The sequence below is a fragment of the Chrysemys picta genome, chromosome 3, assembly GCF_011386835.1.
Source record: "Chrysemys picta bellii isolate R12L10 chromosome 3, ASM1138683v2, whole genome shotgun sequence".
Classification (NCBI taxonomy): Eukaryota; Metazoa; Chordata; order Testudines; family Emydidae; genus Chrysemys; species Chrysemys picta.
In genome coordinates this window covers 152,719,567-152,740,528 of record NC_088793.1, presented here as the reverse complement: position 1 = coordinate 152,740,528, position 20,962 = coordinate 152,719,567, and the positions used below count along the sequence as shown (strand labels likewise).

The 20,962-nt window shown below is 42.9% G+C and overlaps 1 protein-coding gene across 1 annotated transcript; it reads left to right on the top strand.

The window, feature by feature from the left end:
* Positions 1-32: 32 nt before the first annotated feature.
* SUPT7L (SPT7 like, STAGA complex subunit gamma) lies at positions 33-18,984 on the top strand. The gene is made up of 5 exons (XM_065589294.1): positions 33-171; positions 873-1,504; positions 9,718-10,042; positions 12,647-12,884; positions 17,773-18,984. Exons 2-5 carry the CDS (start codon positions 1,092-1,094, stop codon positions 18,033-18,035), a joined length of 1,239 nt encoding a protein of 412 aa, XP_065445366.1. The 5' UTR covers positions 33-171; positions 873-1,091; the 3' UTR covers positions 18,036-18,984.
* The last annotated feature ends 1,978 nt before the right edge of the window (positions 18,985-20,962 follow it).

Genomic DNA, 20,962 nt, shown 5'->3' with positions numbered 1-20,962 from the left:
GGCGAACACCCCCACCCTCCAGGCAGCGCGGGACTCCGGGGGACCATTTCCGCCAACGGAACATCGTTTACATCCGGGTCAGAGGTCAGCGGCTCAGGGGTGATCGGAGTCCGTCGGTTGCGAGGTGTCAACAGCACGAGGCTGCCGGCGTCTGTTGCGGGCCGGGGCTCGGTAAGGGCGGGGCGGGATCCTCTGCGCCGGTCCCTCCCCCTGTGCTCCCCGCAGGGCTCAGCGTGACCTACGGGCGCTTCCCCCCGAGCCGGTGGTGTCTCCGCTCCCCGACTTCCCTCCAGCCGGGCCGCAGCGCTCACAGCTCCGGGGTCTGCTCCCGGCTTCGCCACCGACTCCTTGCGTGGTCCTGGTCCGTCCCCTCTCAGCAATTGGGGGCTGCTGTCCCCAGCACGGTGCAGCCGCAGGAGGGGCCCAGACTTCCCTAAGGTCTGGAAAGCCTATGGGAGCCTGCTGGGGAAAGCGCTGCACAAGTTCAAGGCGCTGCTGGGAATAATACTTTGTGTCTCTGCACCCAGGCTGGGGTTCCGTCTCCTGGGGGTGTTATGGACCAGTTCAGGCTTGCAGCTGAGTGGGGAGTAAATTAAAGCAGTAAGTCATATGGTTTGTTCTGAGTTCTTACTGCTCTGATTTACTGAAGAAAGATCTGTGTGGAGTGCTCAGATGACTGATCACTGAACACCCCCAGGAGCTAATTCCGTACACACAGTGGACCCATTGGACTTGTAAACTTCTGAAATTTCTCCTAGACAAGGCAAATTGGGTTGTCAGTTCTCCCTCACCTAAAGAAAGAATTCACAGAAGAACTAAAGTCTGCATTATAAATGTGAAACAACCTTACAGCTGTCTTTCTTTTTCTCTAGGGGCAGCAGCCATGTAATCTCTTAAGAACAGCACCCTCTTGCAAGTGTTCTGAAGATCATACTTCTTCTCAGCATGTCCTCGAATGAGAATTTTTTGCTGTTGATAACTGGAAGGGTGCTTGGAGTTTCCTAACTCCTTTGTTTCTTCTATCAAAAGCCCACCGTCTTCTCAAAAACCTTTCTCTGTCACTTTAGGTGCTATACCTTATTTGTGTCAAAATGCTGCGATATTGGGGTGAGATTCCAGTGTCGACCAGTCAGGCCAACCGTAGCTCCTTTGATTTGCTTCAGCGTGAGTTTCGCACTGTGGAAGTCCAAGATCCTCCATTACATCAGCCCTCTGCAAACAAGCCCAGGCCACCCACCATGCTGGACATCCCCTCGGAGCCCTGTAGCCTCACCATTCACACTATTCAGCTCATCCAGCACAACAGACGACTGCGCAGCCTCATTGCCATGGCTCAGGCCCAGAACCAGCAGCAAGTGGAGGGCATAAAGACAGACGAGAGCGAGCCTCTGCCATCCTGTCCTGCCTCCCCACCCCTCCCTGATGACCTGCTTCCTCTGGATAGCAAAACCCCCAAAATGCCATTTCAGCTAAGGCACAGTGATCCAGAGAGCGACTTTTATAGGTGTGTTGATGTCACTTTGGATTAAGTCTCTGCACGCAACTTTATATGTACAGAGGCAGTCAAGGTGGATCCTTTTCCGGGGAGTGGCTGTCTCAGAGGATCATTAAGGAGGGAGGGAGACTAAGGTATAGTGATTAGAGAAGGAGACTAAAGTCGGAAATCTTGAATTCTACTCTTGCCTGTGTATTCATTTGCTATCCGTAAAAATGTGTTTAGCAATTCTGATTGGTCTCTCAGCAGGGTGAGGCTTAGTGTTTGTAAATGTGTTCTGACATCTGCTGGAAGGAGCTGTAGAGGTTCAATGATAGTTTTTGATCTTTAGATTCCTCATTTAAATCCAGTTGCTGATTCAAATCCAGTTTAGAGAATTGTATGGTTATAGACACTGAATTCCCTTCTCCCTAAAACTGGCTTTTCCAACTGAGGGCTAGTGGGACAGTTTGTAGGAAACTTGCATTGCTTCTGCCTCTGCTCCACCTGTTCTTTGGGTAAATAGGGGTCCAATCTCTGGGGTTTTCAAACAGCAATCTTTATTTTGCCAGCACTACATTAACAAGAGAGAGTGCGTTTTCTACAGGATGCCGAGGTGCTTTACCGACTGTATCGTTTTATTTACAGAGATCACTGTCTCACCATTATAATACAGTATGCTCTTAGGTGGAATAAGGTAGACACTCCATATATGTTGTAGGAGAGAAGAATAACTTCTATTGAAATAGGGGGAATTTAGGTCAACATAAAGTGATTAACCAATTGTGTTTGGATAGGACCTTAGGGTTAACACCCTTTCTTCTCCTGCTGTGGGATCTTTAATGACCACAAATGGCTAGGAATTCTACTTTCTGTCTCACTTGAAAGTAGAGCAGGGCGACACTTTTCAGCCAAAACCTTTTCCAGTGAGAAATGCAGATTTGGCAACACCAAAATGTTTTGCTAATTTGTATCAATTTTGCCAAATTGTTTGGTTTAAAAGCAACAACAAAACACATACAAAAATGAGAAAAAATCAAAATGTTTCGGCACTTTCAGAACAATATTGTGTTATTTAAAACAATTAAAACTAAGTCCAATGTTTAAAATGGTCTAAATCAAAACAAAATATTTTGATTTTGTTGAAACCAAACAATTTGAAATGTTTTTTTTGTGTTTGGATTTGCTGAAAATTAAAAATAATAATTTTTTTTTTTTGGTTCAACCCAAACCAATATTTTAAATTGCCAGTGAACCATGTTGGGGCACTGTTTCAATAATCACTTTGAAAGAAAAACATCATCTTGTAAAGAAGAAAAGGTCAGCAGTATAAAGATAAGATTGGGAATGCCAACTATGTCAAGAAAATAGTTGTTTATATCATCAAGTTAAAATAATAATAGTCATGTGTACTTCAGTATGTTGCCTTATACCTCAGGACTTCATAGTGGTTTGTAAATATCAGTGAATCAAGTCTTGTAGTACTCTTGCAAAAACAGGCATCATCCATGTTTTACAAATGGGGAACAGAGGCATATGGGTGAAGTAGCTTTTCCAAGGTCACTCAAAAACTCATGTTCCCTGCTAAGTCATAGAGCCTAGATCAGGGATTGGCAACCTTTGTCATGCGGCTCGCCAGAGTAAGCCCCCTGGCGGGCTGGCCGGTTTGTTTACCTGCTATGTCCACAGGTTCAGCCGATTGCGGCTCCCTGTGGCTGCGGTTTGCCGCTCCAGGCCAATGGGGGCTGTGGGAAGCGGCTTGGGCTGAGGGATGTGCTGGCCGCTGCTTCCCGTAGCCCCCATTGGCCTGGAGTGGCGAACTGCGGCCAGTGGGTTCTGCGATCGGCCAAACCTGTGGATGCAGCAGGTAAACAAACTGGCCTGGCTTACTGTGTGCCAAAGGTTGCAGATCCCTGGCCTAGATCATGACTTGTAGTTATGTAATTTAACCATTAGATGCAATTAATGCATTTGCCCTACTGACTTCCTTTTTCAGACCTCCTCAGGTACCTAAGATGAGAAGTCAAGTGAGGCTTACTTGGATCTTGTTTGCACGCAGTTTGCATAGCTAATTCATTCTAACTTGTTTCATTTCATGGATGTGTTAAGCTTTTTTTTTTTTTTAAGTTGAGCTTTCATTGTAAAGGTTCAAAATGTTTTTGATCAGATTTCACTTTGGTTTAGACAAATGTTGTAAATCCCTTTCATGTTTAGAGGGAATGAGTAATTAAGATAGTTATTGATAAAAACAGAACCTCAACCCTCTCCTTGTCTACTACAGTCATTGAAGATGGTCTAGGGCAGGAGTTCTCAAATTGGGGTCAGGACCCCTCAGGGGGTTGCAAGGCTATGGGGTGGGGGGGGGAAATGTGTGGGTCGCGAACTGTCAGCCTCCATCCCAAACCCCGCTTTGCCTCCAGCATTTATAATGGTGTTAAATATATTAAAAAGTGTTCTTAATTTATAAGAGGGGTCACACTTAGAGGCTTGCTATGTGAAAGGGGTCCCCAGTACAAAAGTTTGAGAACCACTGGTCTAGGGAAACAATATTTATAACAGTTAGCCACCTAGGAAATCTTAAGGTCAGAAATGTGAAAAATTGGTGCAGTGCAACTTGGGAGTGACATGTTTTGTGGGTTACAAAGAGGGAGTTTTTAATGGGCTTTGGTGAATTTGGAGTTTAATGCAAAATATGGTTTAATTGTGTGCCTCACAGATTAAACTGTTTTAAACTCTTGCAGGACAGGAACTTGAAGGTCCATGTAGTGTATGTTTTTATTCAGTTCTAGGATAGAATAGAGAAAATCTCTGTGTTGAATTGACATTTTATGTGACTAAAAATAGCAGCTGCAGTTACACTAGCTAGAATAAAAGTACAAAGGTTGTCAGCCCTCGTTCTTCAGTGATCATAAACAGAGATAGGGAAGACATTTCCTCTTTATGATACGGTTGGCTTTTATATTTTCCTCTGAAGCATCCATTGTGTTCCACTGCCAGATCACAGTATCAGACTAATTGGATGACTGAACTATTCCAGTTCCTTTATTCACTGTAATAACTCCCATTCTAGAGGAAACAGAGTGTGTATATACTTACAAAAAGAAAGACTAGCAGGTTTTCATTGGTGTAGGAACTGAAAACAGAGGGTTAAGTTTTCAGCATTGAAAGTTTAATGTACAGCAGATTTATAATTACCATCTGAGCTGGAGACTTCTACCATAACATGACTGCTAGTTTTCTCTCTGTCTGCCTCCAACGGCTATGGAATCATCTTCAAAAGAGAGACAACCTACTCCCTCACTCTTTTCCCCCCCAAAGCATCTCAAATACTTTTTCTCACTTGCCGATAGAGGTTTCTTAGCTGGCCTCCATTGCTGTTCTCTCTGACTCTGTTAGTGGCCTCCCTGACCTTCTGGTTCAGGTGCAGGCGCCACACTCCTCCCAGGCTGGGGAATGGCAGCAGGCAGGAAGTACCCACTAATGGTTAGGGATTGATTTTTTTTCCAATGGAGTTGCAACTTGCATGGGGAGAATGTGCTGAAGATCAGGATTTCTGATAGTAGAGATTGGGGGATGCAGAGCAGATCAGCTCTCTTTCTCTGGACTAGTACAGCATCTTATCCTCAAATCCCAGCCAGTTTAGGTATAATCCACCTGGGAACTTTTTCCAAGGGTGAAATCAGCACTAATTATACCAGTTCCTGGCTATCCCTGGACAACCGGGCGCAGGCAGATGAAAGACAATGGAGACACTTAAAAAGAGGTGTATTCAGAAAGGAAAAAGAGGATTGGCCTTCACAACACCCTCTGGCAAAGAGTGTTGTGAAGGCCAATACTATAACGGGGTTCAAAAGGGAGCTAGATAGATTCATGGAAGATAGCCATTGATGGACCTATTAGCCAGGATGGGCAGGAATGGTGCCCCTAGCCTCTGTTTGGCAGAAGCTGGGATTGGGTGACAGCGAATGGATCACTTGAGGATAACCTGTCTGTTCATTCCCCTTGGGGCACCTGCCATTGGCCACTGTCAGAGGACAGGATACTGGGCTTGATGGTCCTTTGGTCTGACCCAGTATGGCCGTTCTTATGTTCTTAAGAGTCCCCTTGCCCAGCAAAGCTCTCCTTATTGTAATCATTGTGTTCTCCAGCTCTGTGGCTCTCAACCTTTCCAGACTACTATATCCTTTTCAGATGTCTGATTTGTTTTGTGTACCCCCAAGTTTCACCTCATTTAAAAATGACTTGCTTACAAAATCAGACATAAAAAATACAAAGGTGTCGCAGCGCACTATTACTGAAAATTGCTTACTTTTTCATTTTTACCATAAAATTATAAAATAAATCAATTGGAATATAAATATTGTACTCATATTTCAGTGTATAGTATATAGAGCAGTATAAACAAGTCATCTGTATGAAATTTTAGTTTATACTGACTTTGCTAGTGCTTTTTATGTAGCCTGTTGTAAAATTAGGCAAATATCTAGAGGAGTTGATACACCCCCCTGGAAAACCTCTGGTTGTGAACCACTGCTCCAGCACACTTTGTATCTAATTTAACCTTGTTTTTCCAGCATCATCCTTTGCTCTTTTGCATGGGGGGGAAATGGTTCTCAAGTGATGGGAATTTTTGCACCTCATTTGGTAAAAATCAGCTCAGCGGTGTAATGTTTCATAAAATTGAAGTGCTCATGAGAAAATAATCTTTTCTTTCCCTAGACCTGATGCTAGTTCAGTGCTCACCTTTGGCAGACTATGACTTCCTTCCATTATTTTACATGAGCCAACCTCAGTTGTTGCTCCACGTATTGAATTGGCCCAATTACCTTCACTTTAACATGCTAGTTAAACAGGAAATGGCCCACCAGATTTTCCTTCCTTTAAAGGAAATGGCCTTGCTAGAGAGCGGCTTGGACACAAGAATGCTTCTGATTGCTTCATATGGGGGCAGTAGATAGATGGCATGCTGTCATGTTAAGAGACTGCCACAGAAAATGTGCCATTTTATGAGGCTGGCAACCTCATTTACTCTGAAGGCTAAGTTTGATTGATCTGAGTTGGCAGATTTGTCAATTTGCTAAAGTGATATTCTGTACATTTCGGGCCCATTGACGGGGATGGGGAAAAACCAGCATTTCAGTTTATATATTCTTAGGTTGGGTAGATGGTTTTTCCTCCATATCGTCTACCGCAGTGGTAGTCCATAAAAATGTAGAGGTGTTCATAGATCTTTATGTAGATCTATGATGTAAATGAGGATCTATTATTGTCAAATGGGCCAGTATCTCATAGTATTTATGGTAACTGAAAATAGCCTGGATACTCTTCTGCAGAGATGATCGAAATCTAAGCCACCAAATTACACACTTGCAAGTCTGGGACTTGCCAACCCATGGTGACTAAATCTTAGGGGTAAAGATTCTTCTGTTTATTCATAGCTACATGATACTGATTAAGTGTTAAGCAGGCTCAGGTTTGGTTGGTAGCTGGATGGGAGACTTCTTGGAAAGCATTAGAAGCTGTAGGAAGTGGCATTCTGCTGTCAAAGTCAGTAGGGATAAGTGTTTAGGAGTGCTGTGTTTCTGGAGATGCCAAACTTTGAATGAGGTGTAAAGCCAAGGTTCTTACTAGTTATGGTCATTTAGAAAAAAAAAAATCTTATGGCCTTTTTTGCAAAGGTTTGTTGCTACAAGGACACCTTCAATGTAAAATTCGCTCTTCTGTCTGAAAATGTTTTTCTTTTGATACAAGCACTGGCAAATATGAGGCTAGCTCAAAGGAGTTGAGTGGGGGAATGTTCTCTCTCTCTTCCCCCTCCCCACCCCCCCCAAGTCTGTTTACACGGGGCGTTTGACAGCACTTTGTGTATAGGAAATTTCACTGTTTCCCCTGTATAACTAATTCATTAATCACCTTCTCCTGTTGTTCCTGTGAGGAAAAAACACCAAAACAAAAACAAACAAAAAACCAACCAGGAAACTGTGTTCACGAAACTACAAAAATTGGGATGGAGAGACAGAGAGAGGCACTGTACCTGGGAAACTGTCTGTTTCTGTCTCTTTTTCTCGCTCTCTCTCTCTCTAAATGGATTAGATTTTATATTGACTATATTCCTTTGACCTCAGTGTCCTGGTCACATGGTAATTAGGTTCTTTTCCAGCATTCTTCTTTGCTGCTAAATGTTGCTGTGCATCGTTAATCAGTAGCTGGAGGTGGTGGTGTACCTCAAATGGGCTAACTGAATTATGTCTCTAGTGTTTAAGCTTGCAAAGTGCCTCATTTGACAGCTACTAACTATATTTAACCATGCCTCTCTACCCACCTAAAAAGAAAGGACCAGTCCCTGGCTTTGACAGTGGTTCTCTTCCGCTGTGGAAGAAAGTGGAGAACGAGTCCCCCTGTGCTGATATTGTAAGAGGCATAGGGCTCTCCGTGAGCTACTGAAGAGTATGGCAATACAAAAAGGGTACAAAACAGCATGGATGATGCTTGGGCTACAGAGAAACCAGATGATCTTTCAATTGGTGTATCAGAGCCTGCTTTCTCCATTCTAAGGCAGATGGCATAATTAAATAAAAATCCAGATGAGTCACTTCATAGAGATTAATAACTAGGAGGAGTTAATGACCTGGGGTCCACACAGCTATTCTTATTTCCCCAGGTAATACCCTGATCTGAGGCTTTTCCTGTACTATTAATTGTTTACTTTAACTTTATTATTTAAAAGAATTTCATACGAGTGAAAAATGTGGTGTTGAGAGCCTGGCAAATGAAGCCCTCTACTAGGTATCCACAGAAGGGTTTTGGTACCGATAGCAATAGTGCATGCTTCCCTCTCACTATGTGACACACACATACCATGGCTCAGCCCTGTTTTGCGGGGGGCCTCTTTAAGGATCAGAGGGGAGTTGAAGCTCTGAGGCCATGCATTTTTTTCTGAGACTGAAAGGTGCCAGTTGTGATGGTATGTTCTATGATGTAGACATCTGCATTCTAGGCATTGCAGTGAGACCAACCTCTCCTCTTAAGCAAGCCACTAAGCAGTTAGCAGATGATATCTGTAAGGTATCAAGTGGTGGCAAGTTATTGGAAACATTTGGTGGTGCAAGTGTTTGTGGAGGAGGTGAGGAATTAGGAAGTTGGGTTTGTAAGGAGATCAGAAAAGGAAACTGATCAGAAACTGAAGGTGAAATTAACTGGTCTAGTTTAACTGCTGGAACTGAGTGAAGTATTAAAAAGCAAACAAAAAACATACCAAGTGAACAGAATTTTAAAGTCTGTTGGGCCAGGCATATGCTCTTTTGTCTTTCAAATTCCTCAAAACTTTTCTTTCCCCTGTGAAACTCTCAAATACTAACCCACCTCAGTAAAAAATTATCACCCACTCATTACAAGAATATTGTAAATGTTGTAAGCCAGTGGTTCTCAGCCTCTCCCATACCTCTCCTACCCTCTGCTTCCCATCCAGGACCCCATCACCCTCAATATGAGGAAGGGCAGTGTGGTCACAACCCCTAAGCTATGAATCCCTGTTCTAAGACAGCGCCTTTCTCTGGATCTCCCAGCATGCTTTGTGTTACATTGCAAATTGTACTGTCTCTCTCTTCCTGCTTCTTCTATAGTACCAAGTGCATTGCTTAGAGGTGACCTGGAAAAAATGGGCTTGTACCTTTTTGTGCATACTTCACGATTTAACAAAGTGTGTGTGCTCTGGTTGTTTTTTTTAACATTACAAATTTACATCTTGTCTGTCTTGGAAGCCTCTGTGGATGACTGGAGAGCTAATAGGCCTGTGACATTAGAGATAACAAGGAAGTGAAACCTGATTAACTGAGCGGGGAAGAGATTTGCATTCAGGTTGTTAAAACTCCTTCTTTTGTGTGTGTGTGTTTAGCACCTGTTTAATTCAGACCTCTGGGAGAAAAGCTCTTGGTTTAATTAAGGGCTGAGAAAGCTCAGTCCACATTTGAGTCACTCAAGGAGTCTTCCAGCATAAAAAAGAAAGATGAGATTCTACATTTCTGATATTTGTCAGGAAAAAAAATAAGCAGCCAATAAACCTTCTAGGCCTCCTCCATACATAACAGAGATGCCCTAAAGGACCCAAACCCAACAGCTTTTCCTTTGCAGGTCACCTCTGCAAAATTAATGGCACAGATCTTTTAACAGTCAACAGTTTTTTCCTCTTCCCTATTTTCCTGAGGTGCGCGAAGGCCTGCTCATGTTGTCCTCTCTGCTTTTAGAGGGAAAGGGGAACCAGTAACTGAGCTGAGTTGGACCTCCTGCCGGCAGCTTCTCTACCAGTCCATGGCCACCATCCTGGCCCATGCGGGGTTCGAGTGTGCCAATGAGAGCGTCCTGGAGACCCTGACAGACATTGCTCATGAGTACTGCTTGAAGTTCACCAAGCTGCTGCGCTTCACTGTGGATCGAGAAGCTCGGCTTGGGCAGACGCCTTTCCCAGACGTAATGGAACAGGTGTTCCACGAAGTGGGCATTGGCAGCGTGCTCTCTCTGCAGAAGTTCTGGCAGCACCGCATTAAGGATTATCACAGCTACATGCTGCAGGTAAGGATAGAGATGTAAAAAATGCTGCTTAATGAAAGACACTCCCACTGCAATCTCTTGTTGCTATACAGAGAACTGTCTGGATCAGCGAGTTAATGTCCAACTAGATCTCTTATTTTGGGGGGTCAGGGAGGGTTTTAGTAAAAACTACCAGAAGGCGAGGCTAGGAGTGTTGTGGTAGTAGCATGCCTGGCCTTTAAGGGAGGAAACCCCTTAGCTGTCTGCCCCTTTGCCGATCTAGAAATATGTGGATGGTTGGCCCGGGAGGAAGCTGTGTTTCTGTCCAGAAAAGTGGGTCAGCCCAATAAAGGAGGTAAGAAAGGAAAATTGTTTGGACCTTCCCCATCTTCTTTTCTCCAACAGAAGCTTCCACAACTTGTTTAATATTGAAGAGTTCTATTGTTTGAAAATAGATGATCAAACAAGTAAATTCTTCTACAGAGAGAGCCTATTCAACCAGAGAATTTGTGATTAAATTCCCTGCAGTGATAACATAAATTTATATTGCATTTTTCACTCCAAAGAGCTTTATCAAATCCAGAGTTGTTTCACCCAGAACCAGGAGTTGTTTCAGCATCCTGGATCCATAATTTATCTGATCTTCCATGGATTTGTGTAAACCACCCAACAACAGAAACAGGATACTTTGATTTCCTAATGTTCTCTAGAGTCTAGTTGAATAGAATGGTAATCATGCAGTGAGTGAGGAGATATGCATAGTACTAGAAAGCCCCTGGTATTTGTCAGAATGACTGAGTGAGTTAAACAGTGTTCAGCTTGACATACAAGTGAAACAATTTCCATGTAAGGAAAACAAAATTCAGAAGAAGGAAAAAGTCAGTACTGATTTATCAACTTGATTTCTATTTCTGTGGGTCATTGGGATGTTCCGATGTATTTTAGTAATGTAAAGCAGTGAGCGCACAAACCAACCTAATTGTAACATATAGCTTGTGAAATAAGGTGGTTTGTTGAAACTGTACAGAAAGTTCAGTCTGAGAATACACTGCTGTGTAGTCTTTCTGTGAGCTGTTAAACAGCTGCTGCCTCCTATTCCCAGAAGAGGCTACATTTTTCAGTGAATGCTGAAACAACTCCTGGTTCAGGGTGAAACAACTCTGGATTTGATAAAGCTCTTTGGAGTGAAAAATGCAATTTAAATTTATGTTATCACTGCAGGGAACTGGTTTCTTTTGAACTAGTTTTTCCACAGAGTTAAACGCTGGCATATTGTTTTAGTGACCTAGATATAAAGATATTCTCCCCTTCATGGACTCATGTAAATGCTATGAATGTGAAGGAGAATAATATTGATGCTCATTGAGAATTGTACCTCCTGTAGAGTCCATGACCTGAGGCAAAATCTGCCTCATCTGATCTTCCTAGGGATTTATTCTGTGCTCCCTACCTTGGTTTTTGAGAGACTTTTGGGGCAGCTCAGTTGCACTTCCACACTCTTCCTGCATGGCAGGACTTGCACAGAGTTTGCATAAATCAGAGACCTGCAAATGTCAGTGGCATATAAATTGTGAGTGGTTCTGATCTTTTAAAAAAAAAAAAAAAAAAAAAAAGCTACATCATCTGGATTCCTCTTCACTAAAAGATTTTTTTGTTCAAAAATGAAGATTGTATTGGTTAAAATAGACTCTTTTTGCATTATGAATACTTTTTGTTCAATTTGAATGTTTATAAAACAGACTCTAGCTAGTAATCTCAGTCCCCACCTACAGCACCCCTTGCTGTTTTGAGGTCTGGGTTTCCCGCATAGCTGTACCACTACAGCTCACTCTTGACTTGCAGTAACCTCTGCTATTTTGGGGTGTGTCTAGATGAGAAAGTAGGTTTTGTTTTAAAACAGCTGTGCCACTGCACCTCAGTCTAGACCTGTAACAGTCACTGTAATTCTAACCTGGGCCTTTCCAGAGCAAAAGGCTACTGAACATTACAGAAATGTGCAATACAGACAAGCACTAGTAGCAGCTAGACTTCGACTGCAAAATTCACTTCATTGATGATGTATGGTTGATAAGAACCTAAGTTTCTAGAGGTGAAGGGTTGCTGCTGAATTTCATCCCTATATTCATTTCACTCAAATGGCTGGAGAAAATGTTCACTGTATTTCTGTTGTTGATTGAACAGAAGATAACCAGGTTCTGTAGGTTGTGATTAAAAATGGTGACAGATAGCTCAGAAGTTAAGTAGTTAAAGTTTAGGAGTGGGACTCAGGACACACATGGGTTCTATTTCTTGTTGTGACCCAGACTTGCTATGTGATCTTGGGTGGGTGAGTTTGTTAATTTCTGGGCCCCCGTTTCCCCATCTATGAAATAGGGCTGCTGATACTTATTCACCAGACAGGGGTGCGTTAACCTTATTGAAGCCTTAATGAATTAACCCTGTTGAAGTCCTTTGAAGTCATCAGAAGTTGTGAAAGGACAAAACATCATTATTATTATTAATGTGTATAATTTATATCTGCCTGAGTACCTGTTTCCTTTGATTAGAAACCAGTGATCTGTTGGGGAGAGGGAACACTGCAACTCAGTTGCTTTCACTGCTTTGTCTGAAAATTCCAGCCTTTTTGTCTCCAATGATCACTGGCAGGTTAGCAAGCAGCTCTCCGAAGAGTACGAGAAGCTTGTCAACCCTGAAAAGGCAGCAGAAGACACAAAACCTGTGAAGATTAAGGAGGAGCCAGTCAGCGATATCACCTTTCCCATAAGTGAGGAGCTGGAGGGAGATCTGGCATCTGGTGACCAGTCTTTGCCTGTGGGAGTCCTTGGAGCTCAGAGTGAGCGTTTTTCTGCCAATCTGGAAGTAGAGGCGTCCCCCCAGGCTACAGGTAAGGGGCAGCCTTCTGCTGTAAACTCCCTCAGCTTTTCCAAATGGCCTCATGTATTTTACTTTAGCAAAGCTACAGCTGATGGGGGGTTGGTTTTGGTCACGTGGGAGGAAGGTTCTGTTTTAAATTAAAAAGCAGCAGTGAAGTTTATTTAAAACCTTGCACAAATACAAGACACAAAACAGGGAGCAAAATGTAATGTAGTCAATGAAGTGCTAGAGACTTACCCCATACAAATAGATTGGCGTATTCGGCAGTAATACTGCAAGATGCAGAGTTTGCACTAATGTTACTCTAATGATAGCAGCCATTGTGTTAGCATAAAAAGTATACAGTAGAAAATATTCTACAGCAATGGCTGCAGTCACTGGAAGCATTAAGCCCTTATGATGTTCCATTCTACAGTAATGGTTCAAGCACTGCAGCTTACAATAATATTACTCAAGTGTTTGCTGCTACTAGCATAGAATTATGGTCATATATGTTTGAATAAGGGTAACCTTCTGCCAATCCAGTATAACAAAGGGAAAAGACTTTTGAACACTTGTAAAATGTGTATAAGAGGAGGGCCAACAGACTTTCCTTTTGCATATGAAGCAACAACACACAAAAAAGCTGCTTTTTATTCTGATTCCTAATGAATAAACAGTTACAAAAAGAATCCAGTTGATTTTCTGTTTTTGAGGTGGTGCCAGGAGTTTACCACTTCCTGAAATGATCAGCACAGAAATAGTTTCACTTGCGATGAGGAGCTTGTCTGAGGATGCCTGTTGCTGGATTAGTTTGGGCTTGTTTAGTTCTGCCAGCTGGCTGCTGGGGGACTGTCTAGTTTGTTAGTTTTCTGTGAAGGTTTACAGTGCTGAACACACTAGCATGACTCAAGGCCAGAACTTTCATGTAATCGAAAAATTGTGGTTCACATTCTTTGACCTGGGTATAAGAGCAAGAACCAAATAACGAGGGAAGGGGGAACTGGTTGATGGGACTTAGAGCTCACCTCCAGGATTGAATTTGGCCCAAGCTGGTAGTGATTGATTGTCATCACCTTCTGATTGCTATTTGATCAATTATGTGAAATGGGCTGGCAGCTCTCCGTCCCATTCTAGTAGAATCACAAAACCACCACTAAATTAGCAGCTTCAGCAAGGACTGATTGGGCCATGGAGACTGAACTCCCCTCTTGCTCCTAGAAGTCATCACTCCAGGTCAGAATTGAGGCATGTTGGTTGATGGGGTGGGAGAATCTTGTACCACTACCGCCTGTGTTTGTACCTGTTCTGTATCTACATACAAGTTTCAGTCTCTATGGCTATCAAGTCAGCACCATGCACTGACTCTGAGTTCTCTGGAAAATTATGAAGAACTCCCACATTCAAAGAATGTGTGTTTTGATTCGTATATACAACCACCTGAACTCAGCCATTCCCCGCAGAAATAAGTGTTTCACTCAGAAACCCAGTTAAAAGTGATGAGGTCTCTTCTATTAACCTTAATCCAAGTTACATGTGCACTGAGGGGAGACTAGATGTCAGAGTCTACTAGTTGTTTAAAGAATAACACACTGTTGAGTTTTAAAAAACACAAATCGCTCAGATGTTTTGCTGGGAGCTTGTATTGTTTTCTGCAGTGCCTCTGAAATGTGAAGTACTCTTATTTTGTGTGGGAGGGAATGGTGAACTACTCCTGGGCCATAAGGGATTATGACTGATTCATCCGAAAAGCTTGCTATTAGCATCTACCACTTGAGAGACCCAGAGGATAACATACTAGCTGTATATTAAATGCCCTGTGCGCCTCTGATATCAGACTGATGTTTTCTAATTATGAATAGACGTGTTCTGTTCCTCTCTGAAGATCCCTGTTCACACAAGGGCCTGTGTGTGCTGGAAACCACATCTCTCTCTAAAGGAATCCCACTGTGGAGCTGGGCAATGTTGAGTGCATAACATCAGATGGAGGGAGAGGAAGCTACTTGAATTAGAATATGGGCATCTTCAAAATGGGAATTAGCCTATTAGGGAGACAGCAATGTCCAGTGGTTTGAGCACAAAACTAGGAGCCAGGGGCTCCTGAGTTCTAATCCTGCTTCTGAGTATGTCCTGTGTTGTGGTCATGGGCAAATCACTTCATCTCTTTGCAGATGGGGGAACTTAGACAAACATTGGGATACTATTTCGTTGTCATGTCATGAGAGTGTTGTGAGGATTAATACGTTAATTTGTTACGTGCTTTGATGTTAAAGTGCTCTGAATGAAATAATGAAATGTCCTGTGTAAACGTTAAGTAGTTTTACTCACTGGTGAAAACACTCCATGACAAAGGGAGCTAAAGGGAATAGGCCTTAATGGTGAAGAGAAATTGGTGAAAGAAGGAAACCCTCCAATTATTGTTTAGACTGGGACTGTAGCCTTAAGCCTGATAGCATGTTAATGATGTATCCTCATGGTTGAGAAGAGGATAGATTCACTTGTAATGAACATAATGGGGATTTTTAGTGAGGCTTCTGGACACCAATAGGCCCTGTAGTTCTTCCTGGCTGTCTAGCTCCTAGACCAAAACAGCCTGTGCTGCCTGCTGCCCACCACATAGGGTCTCCCTAAGCCCTGGTTTGGGCTAAGCAGTTGTGGAAGGTTTACAATGCAAACACCGTTGTGATGTTAATGGAAAGATTCTCTTTGTATAATTACTAGTAACAGGGGAAGTACAAAATGTTTGGCTCAGCACCCAGAAGCTTAGATGCTTATTCAAACTTGAGGTAAGCCTCTTGAGTCTGCAGACTAGGTTTGGAAATCTCCCAGGCTGGCTTCTTAGTTTGTATCTGCATTTTATTTTTCATGTGAATTTAACCCTGATCTCCAGGGATCAAATTTCAGGTGTGAGAGAAGATTTCCGTCTCCCTTCAGTTCTTCGTTGTTATGCTAAGACTCTCAACAAGGGGCCCAATTAGTAACAGTTGTGGTAGTGGGTTTTTTCTTTCAAAATAAATTTGCAGAAATAACAAAATCTATAATTATCCCTCTTAAGGACAAAATTAAAACAAAACAAAATCCACCCATCACTGTGTTTGGAAAAAACAACAACAACAACTTGGATATAATCTTACACAAAAGGCACATCGATCCTAGGATAGAAATAAAATAACTAACTTCTTGATAGTGTTGGGCTTTGTGATGTGGACATTTAGCCACTATGAACTGAACTAAGAACCACCCAGTTCCTTTCATATGGGCCACTGAACAGATATCAGATGACTGATGGCTTAATCACTATTTACCTGAATAGGGTTTAAACCAAGTGACCAAGAAGTGAAAGGTTCCATATCTCATGGCCAATCTTCTGAGCCTCTGAGAAGAGACTTGCTTGTAATCTGATGCTTTTTTGCTTCTGGTCAAGTCAGGGATGTGGTGTGAATGGTCCTCTTCTTGATTTCAGACAGGACCAGAAGAGCTGGCATAAAAATGAAAAATGGGCAAAGGTTTGGTGGTCCACTATCCCAGTTTTCATTGACCTCCTAAAGGAGTTCTTGGTTTAAGTTTTGGGAAGAAATTATTACTTTTTTTTTTTTTTTTTTTTTTTTGCATTGTGATAGCACCCAAGAATCCCAAATAGACTCCGGACCCCATTGTGCTAGGTGCTATACAAACACTTAGGACATCACAGTCCCTAACCTGAAGCACTCAGTGTAACTGAAGAGAAGATGCAAGAAATGAGTGTAACAAACAATAAGAGGGAAGGGTGGGAGAGAAGATGAAGGTGACTTTAAGAACATCACACAGTGGCATGGGTGAACAATGTGCATAACCAATAATAATGAAGAAGGTTTATAACTTTTTTTTTATCCAATCACTTTTAAAATTCCTTATGAACTTCTGGGCTCCTTAACAACTGCCCTTCCTCCTCCCTGAAAATATGACCTAGGTTTTGCTGCCTAGTTTGTTGTTTTTTTTCTTTCTATACAGACTATCCCCAGTTGGCACCTACCAGGAATTATCAGTTCCTTTAAAATAAATACAAACTATACCCACAGCCCCCTCAAACAGTGCCTCCCACCATAGAGCACCTGCTGGGAAGCCACTGTGGTGGTGAGGATTTCTCTGCGCCCTGTGGAGAGAAGGGATGGGTCCCTGCAAGTGTCAAGTACTGGAGGGCAGGAAGTCCAGTGATCACTTGTGGAGCTCTGATGTCCCTCCGTTCTGAGACTGTCAGGCTACTATCTGGGAAAAAAGCATCTTAACTGGGAAGTAAGAACTCAGCAGCATCAGCTAGTGCCAAGAGCATCACAGGTTTAGCCAAGATGTCCTGGTCCTGCATGGAGCTAGGACTTGGGGGGCACAGCAGTATCTCCATAGGGTGCTGCCTTTACGGCCTCAGGGAGTCACTGAGGAGAGGATTCCCCCATTTCCCATCTCTTCACAGAACAGGTTGGACCAGAACACTATAGGGCCTACAGAGGCCATAAAGGCATCACCCCATGGTGATACTGCAGTGTCCTCCAAGTTCGGACTCCATGCAGGGCCTGGGCATCTTGGCCTGACCCCTGTGCTCTTGGCACTAGCTGATGCTATTGACTTCTTGGAGGATGCCTGGCCCTTCTAAAACTGACTCATTCTCTTGGGAAATTCCGCAGAGGGCTGCAGTGAAAAGAGGCGAGGGGCAGTGCGGGCTTAGTCAGCCCCTGCCGTAGGAGGGAGGTGATCAAAGGAAATACTGCTTTTATATGCTTTGTCTTTTTGTTTCACAGCTGTTCTGTCTCCAACCTTGTGAGCCCAGCCGTAGGGGTTAGCCTGCTCTTGTTCTTTCTCCACTGATCCTGCTGTTCTTTGCACCTGTACATCTGTTCCCATGCACTCTTTACTTGGTGCTTAATGAGTACTCTTTCTCTCTCCAGGTGCCGAGGTCAATGCTTCCCCTCTCTGGAACTTGGCTCAAGTGAAAATGGAGCCTCAGGAAAGTGAGGAGGGCAATGTTCATGGGCACGGGGTCCTAGGCAGCGATGTCTTCGAGGAGCCCATGTCGGGCATGAGCGAAGCTGGGATGCCGCAGAGCCCCAATGGATCTGAGAGCAGTTATGGTTCTCATTCTCCTGACAGCCTGATGGGCTCCTCGCCTGTCTTCAACCAACGCTGCAAGAAGAAGATGAAGAAGATGTGAAAGGGAAGAGGACTTTTTTTCTTTCGAATCCTGCTAATGTGTGACAGTGACTTGAAATGAGCCAATAGGGCCCTTGGTACCTCGGGGACTATAATAACCAGTGCTGGCCCTGGGTTTTGGGGAACAGTCTGTGAAATTATCATGTGAGGTTCGATCTGCAGTGCACATCAACCCACCCATCTTCATTCTGCCCATGACTCCTCTTCCCATTAGGCTCTGCTTTGCATCCCCATCCACGAGATTGCAGGAGAACTCAAAATGGGAACCATCCCCATCCTACAAACGTGGCAGTGTCACCAGATCTCTGGCGGGATTGGAGTGCGGGAGAGAATGCAGGCTAGTAGTCTTGTTGACAGTGGCTGTTTATACTCACTGAGCCAGGGGAGTCTTGACAGTGAGCTTCTCAAAGTGGAACCAGAAGCAATTAGCCTTACCTAACGCTGGCCCTGGTAATAAATGGTTTCCTTTATTTTGTTGGATTGTATGTGGCAATTTCAACCCAACTGAGTTGCCCTGTTTGAAGCTGCTATCTTGACATTTGAAATAGCTTCTGTTTTGGTTCCTGTTTTCTTTTAATGGTGCAGCTGATTGATAGCAATAATTATTTTTGTTCTGTGGATCCACAGCTAATGTTCAACTCAGAGCTTTTAATTTGATTCATTTGAGTGTCTCTCTTAACAAAAGCTGGAATGATCATGAGTCAAGTAGGAACACTGGCTTAAACCGGCTCTATACCTATAACCCATTGGAAGGTTCAAGGGAGGTTTACTGAGCCTCATATTTGTCCTTACAATTGCACATTAATCTTCTGAAAGAACAAGCTCCAGGCACAGTGTTTTTGTTTGTTCATATAACATTCATGGCCCTAATTCTCTTTCTTGATTGTATTTCATGTTCATTGTACAGAAATAGAAGCCAAACAAATAAAACTCTCCTGTGTTTCTAATAAGACTCAGTGGCCATAGAGTTTCATGGACATCAGTGTTAAAAACTGTTGTCTCAATGTTAAAGGTACTGTCTAGTGGTTAAAGAACTATCCAAATATTTAAAGCATGGTTGGTTAAACAGAGAATTTGGGAAATGGGAAATCTTTGTTCTGTTCCCACCTCTGTCAGTGACTCCTCTAAACTAGGGAAGATGCAACCCCCCCTGATTTTGTTTCCCCACTTATAAAAAGGGAAAAGTAATGTGATGGGTTTGGTCACAGAGACCCCCTTGGGACTGTCACCTGATGTGCTGAAATTACCTCTGAGCTCGTTTCCCCTGCCAGCTTGGGACTTCCAGAACCCTGTCTTGTTGAGCCAGACACACTAGCCTGCTGCAACACAGATCCAGGGTCTGGTCCATGCTCCCAAAACTGCAGACTTAACTGAAAACATCAGCAAGTTACCTGTCTCCAGCACCCAGCTCCCAATGGGATCCAAACCCCAAATAAATACGCTTTACCCTGTATAAGCTTTATACAGAGTAAACTCATGAATTGTCTGCCTTTTATAACACTGATAGAGAGAAATGCACAGCTGTTTGCTCCCCCAGGTATTAATCACTTACTCTGTGTTTATTAATAAACAAAAGTGATTTTATTAAGTATAAAAAGTAGGATTTAAGTGGTTTCAAGTAAAAACAGAACAAAGTAAGTCATAAAGCAAAATAAAACAAAACGTGCAAGTCTAAGCCTAATACATTAAGAAACTGATTACAGGTAACATCTCCCCCTCAGAGATGTTCCAATAAGCTTCTTTCACAGACTAGACTCCTTCCTAGTCTGGGCCCAATCCTTTCCCCTGGTAGAGTTCTTGTTAGTTCGAGCAGACATCTCAGTTGGTAAGCAGAGTCTTTCTCATGACTGGCAGCTTTCTTAATCCTGTTCCACCCCCTTTTACAGCTTTGGTACAAGGCAGGAATCTTTTGTCTCTCTGGGTCCCCACCCCCCTTCTAAATGGAAAAGTACCAGTTTTAAGATGGATTCCAGCATAGGTGACATGGTCACATGTCACTGTAAGACCCCTAGTCTCAATTTTTCTTGGGTTGGCCCACAGGTACACAGGAAGGCTTGCAGGTAAATAAACCATTTACAACCAATTGTTCTAGTCAGTGGGAGCCATCAAGATTCTAAACCACCATTAATGGCCCACACTTTGCATAATTACAATAGGACCTCAGAGTTATACTTCATATTTCTAGCTTCAGATACAAGAATGATACATGCATACAAATAGGAGGAATGTATTCAGTAGGTTATAACCTTTGTTATGATACCTTACAAGAGACCTTTTGCATAAAGCATATCCCAGTTACATCATTCATAAGCATATGTCCATAAACAATATGGAGTGCACAAGTAATCACAAGTAATACCTGCCTTCCAGTGGTGGTGAGGCTTAATTAATATCCATAGAGCACGTCGAGATACTCTGGTGAAACGTATTATGGGAACTATTATAACTGGGTGGGATTGTTGCTGGATGGAATGGGGAAGGAAAGTCCCGGCCACTGAATGTTTTCAGGACTTTTAATTGGCTAAGGATGAAAGAATAGTGTATCTGCCACTCTCTGGAGCTTTAGAAGAATCTCTTAAACCTCAGTCATAAGTGCTTTTTTTAGATTGCCCAAGTACACTTACTTCTCTCATTTTAAATCATGTTTTTGTATTTTGCTTCCCTTCCACACCCATTTCCCCCATAATACACACTTTGTAACAAGTCAGGCCTGCATGCTTCAAATGTATATTTAAATACAGTGGAAATTCACCCTGTATTGATTCTGCAGTGGCAGAGATGTGCTATTGATTCTCTTTTTTGAGGGTTGTTTATGCAGAGATTAGAAATGCACCAGCGTACTTTGTATATTTTAAAATGATGGCAAAGTATATTCATAGAATATCAGGGTTGGAAGGGACCTCAGGAGGTCATCTAGTCTAACCCCCT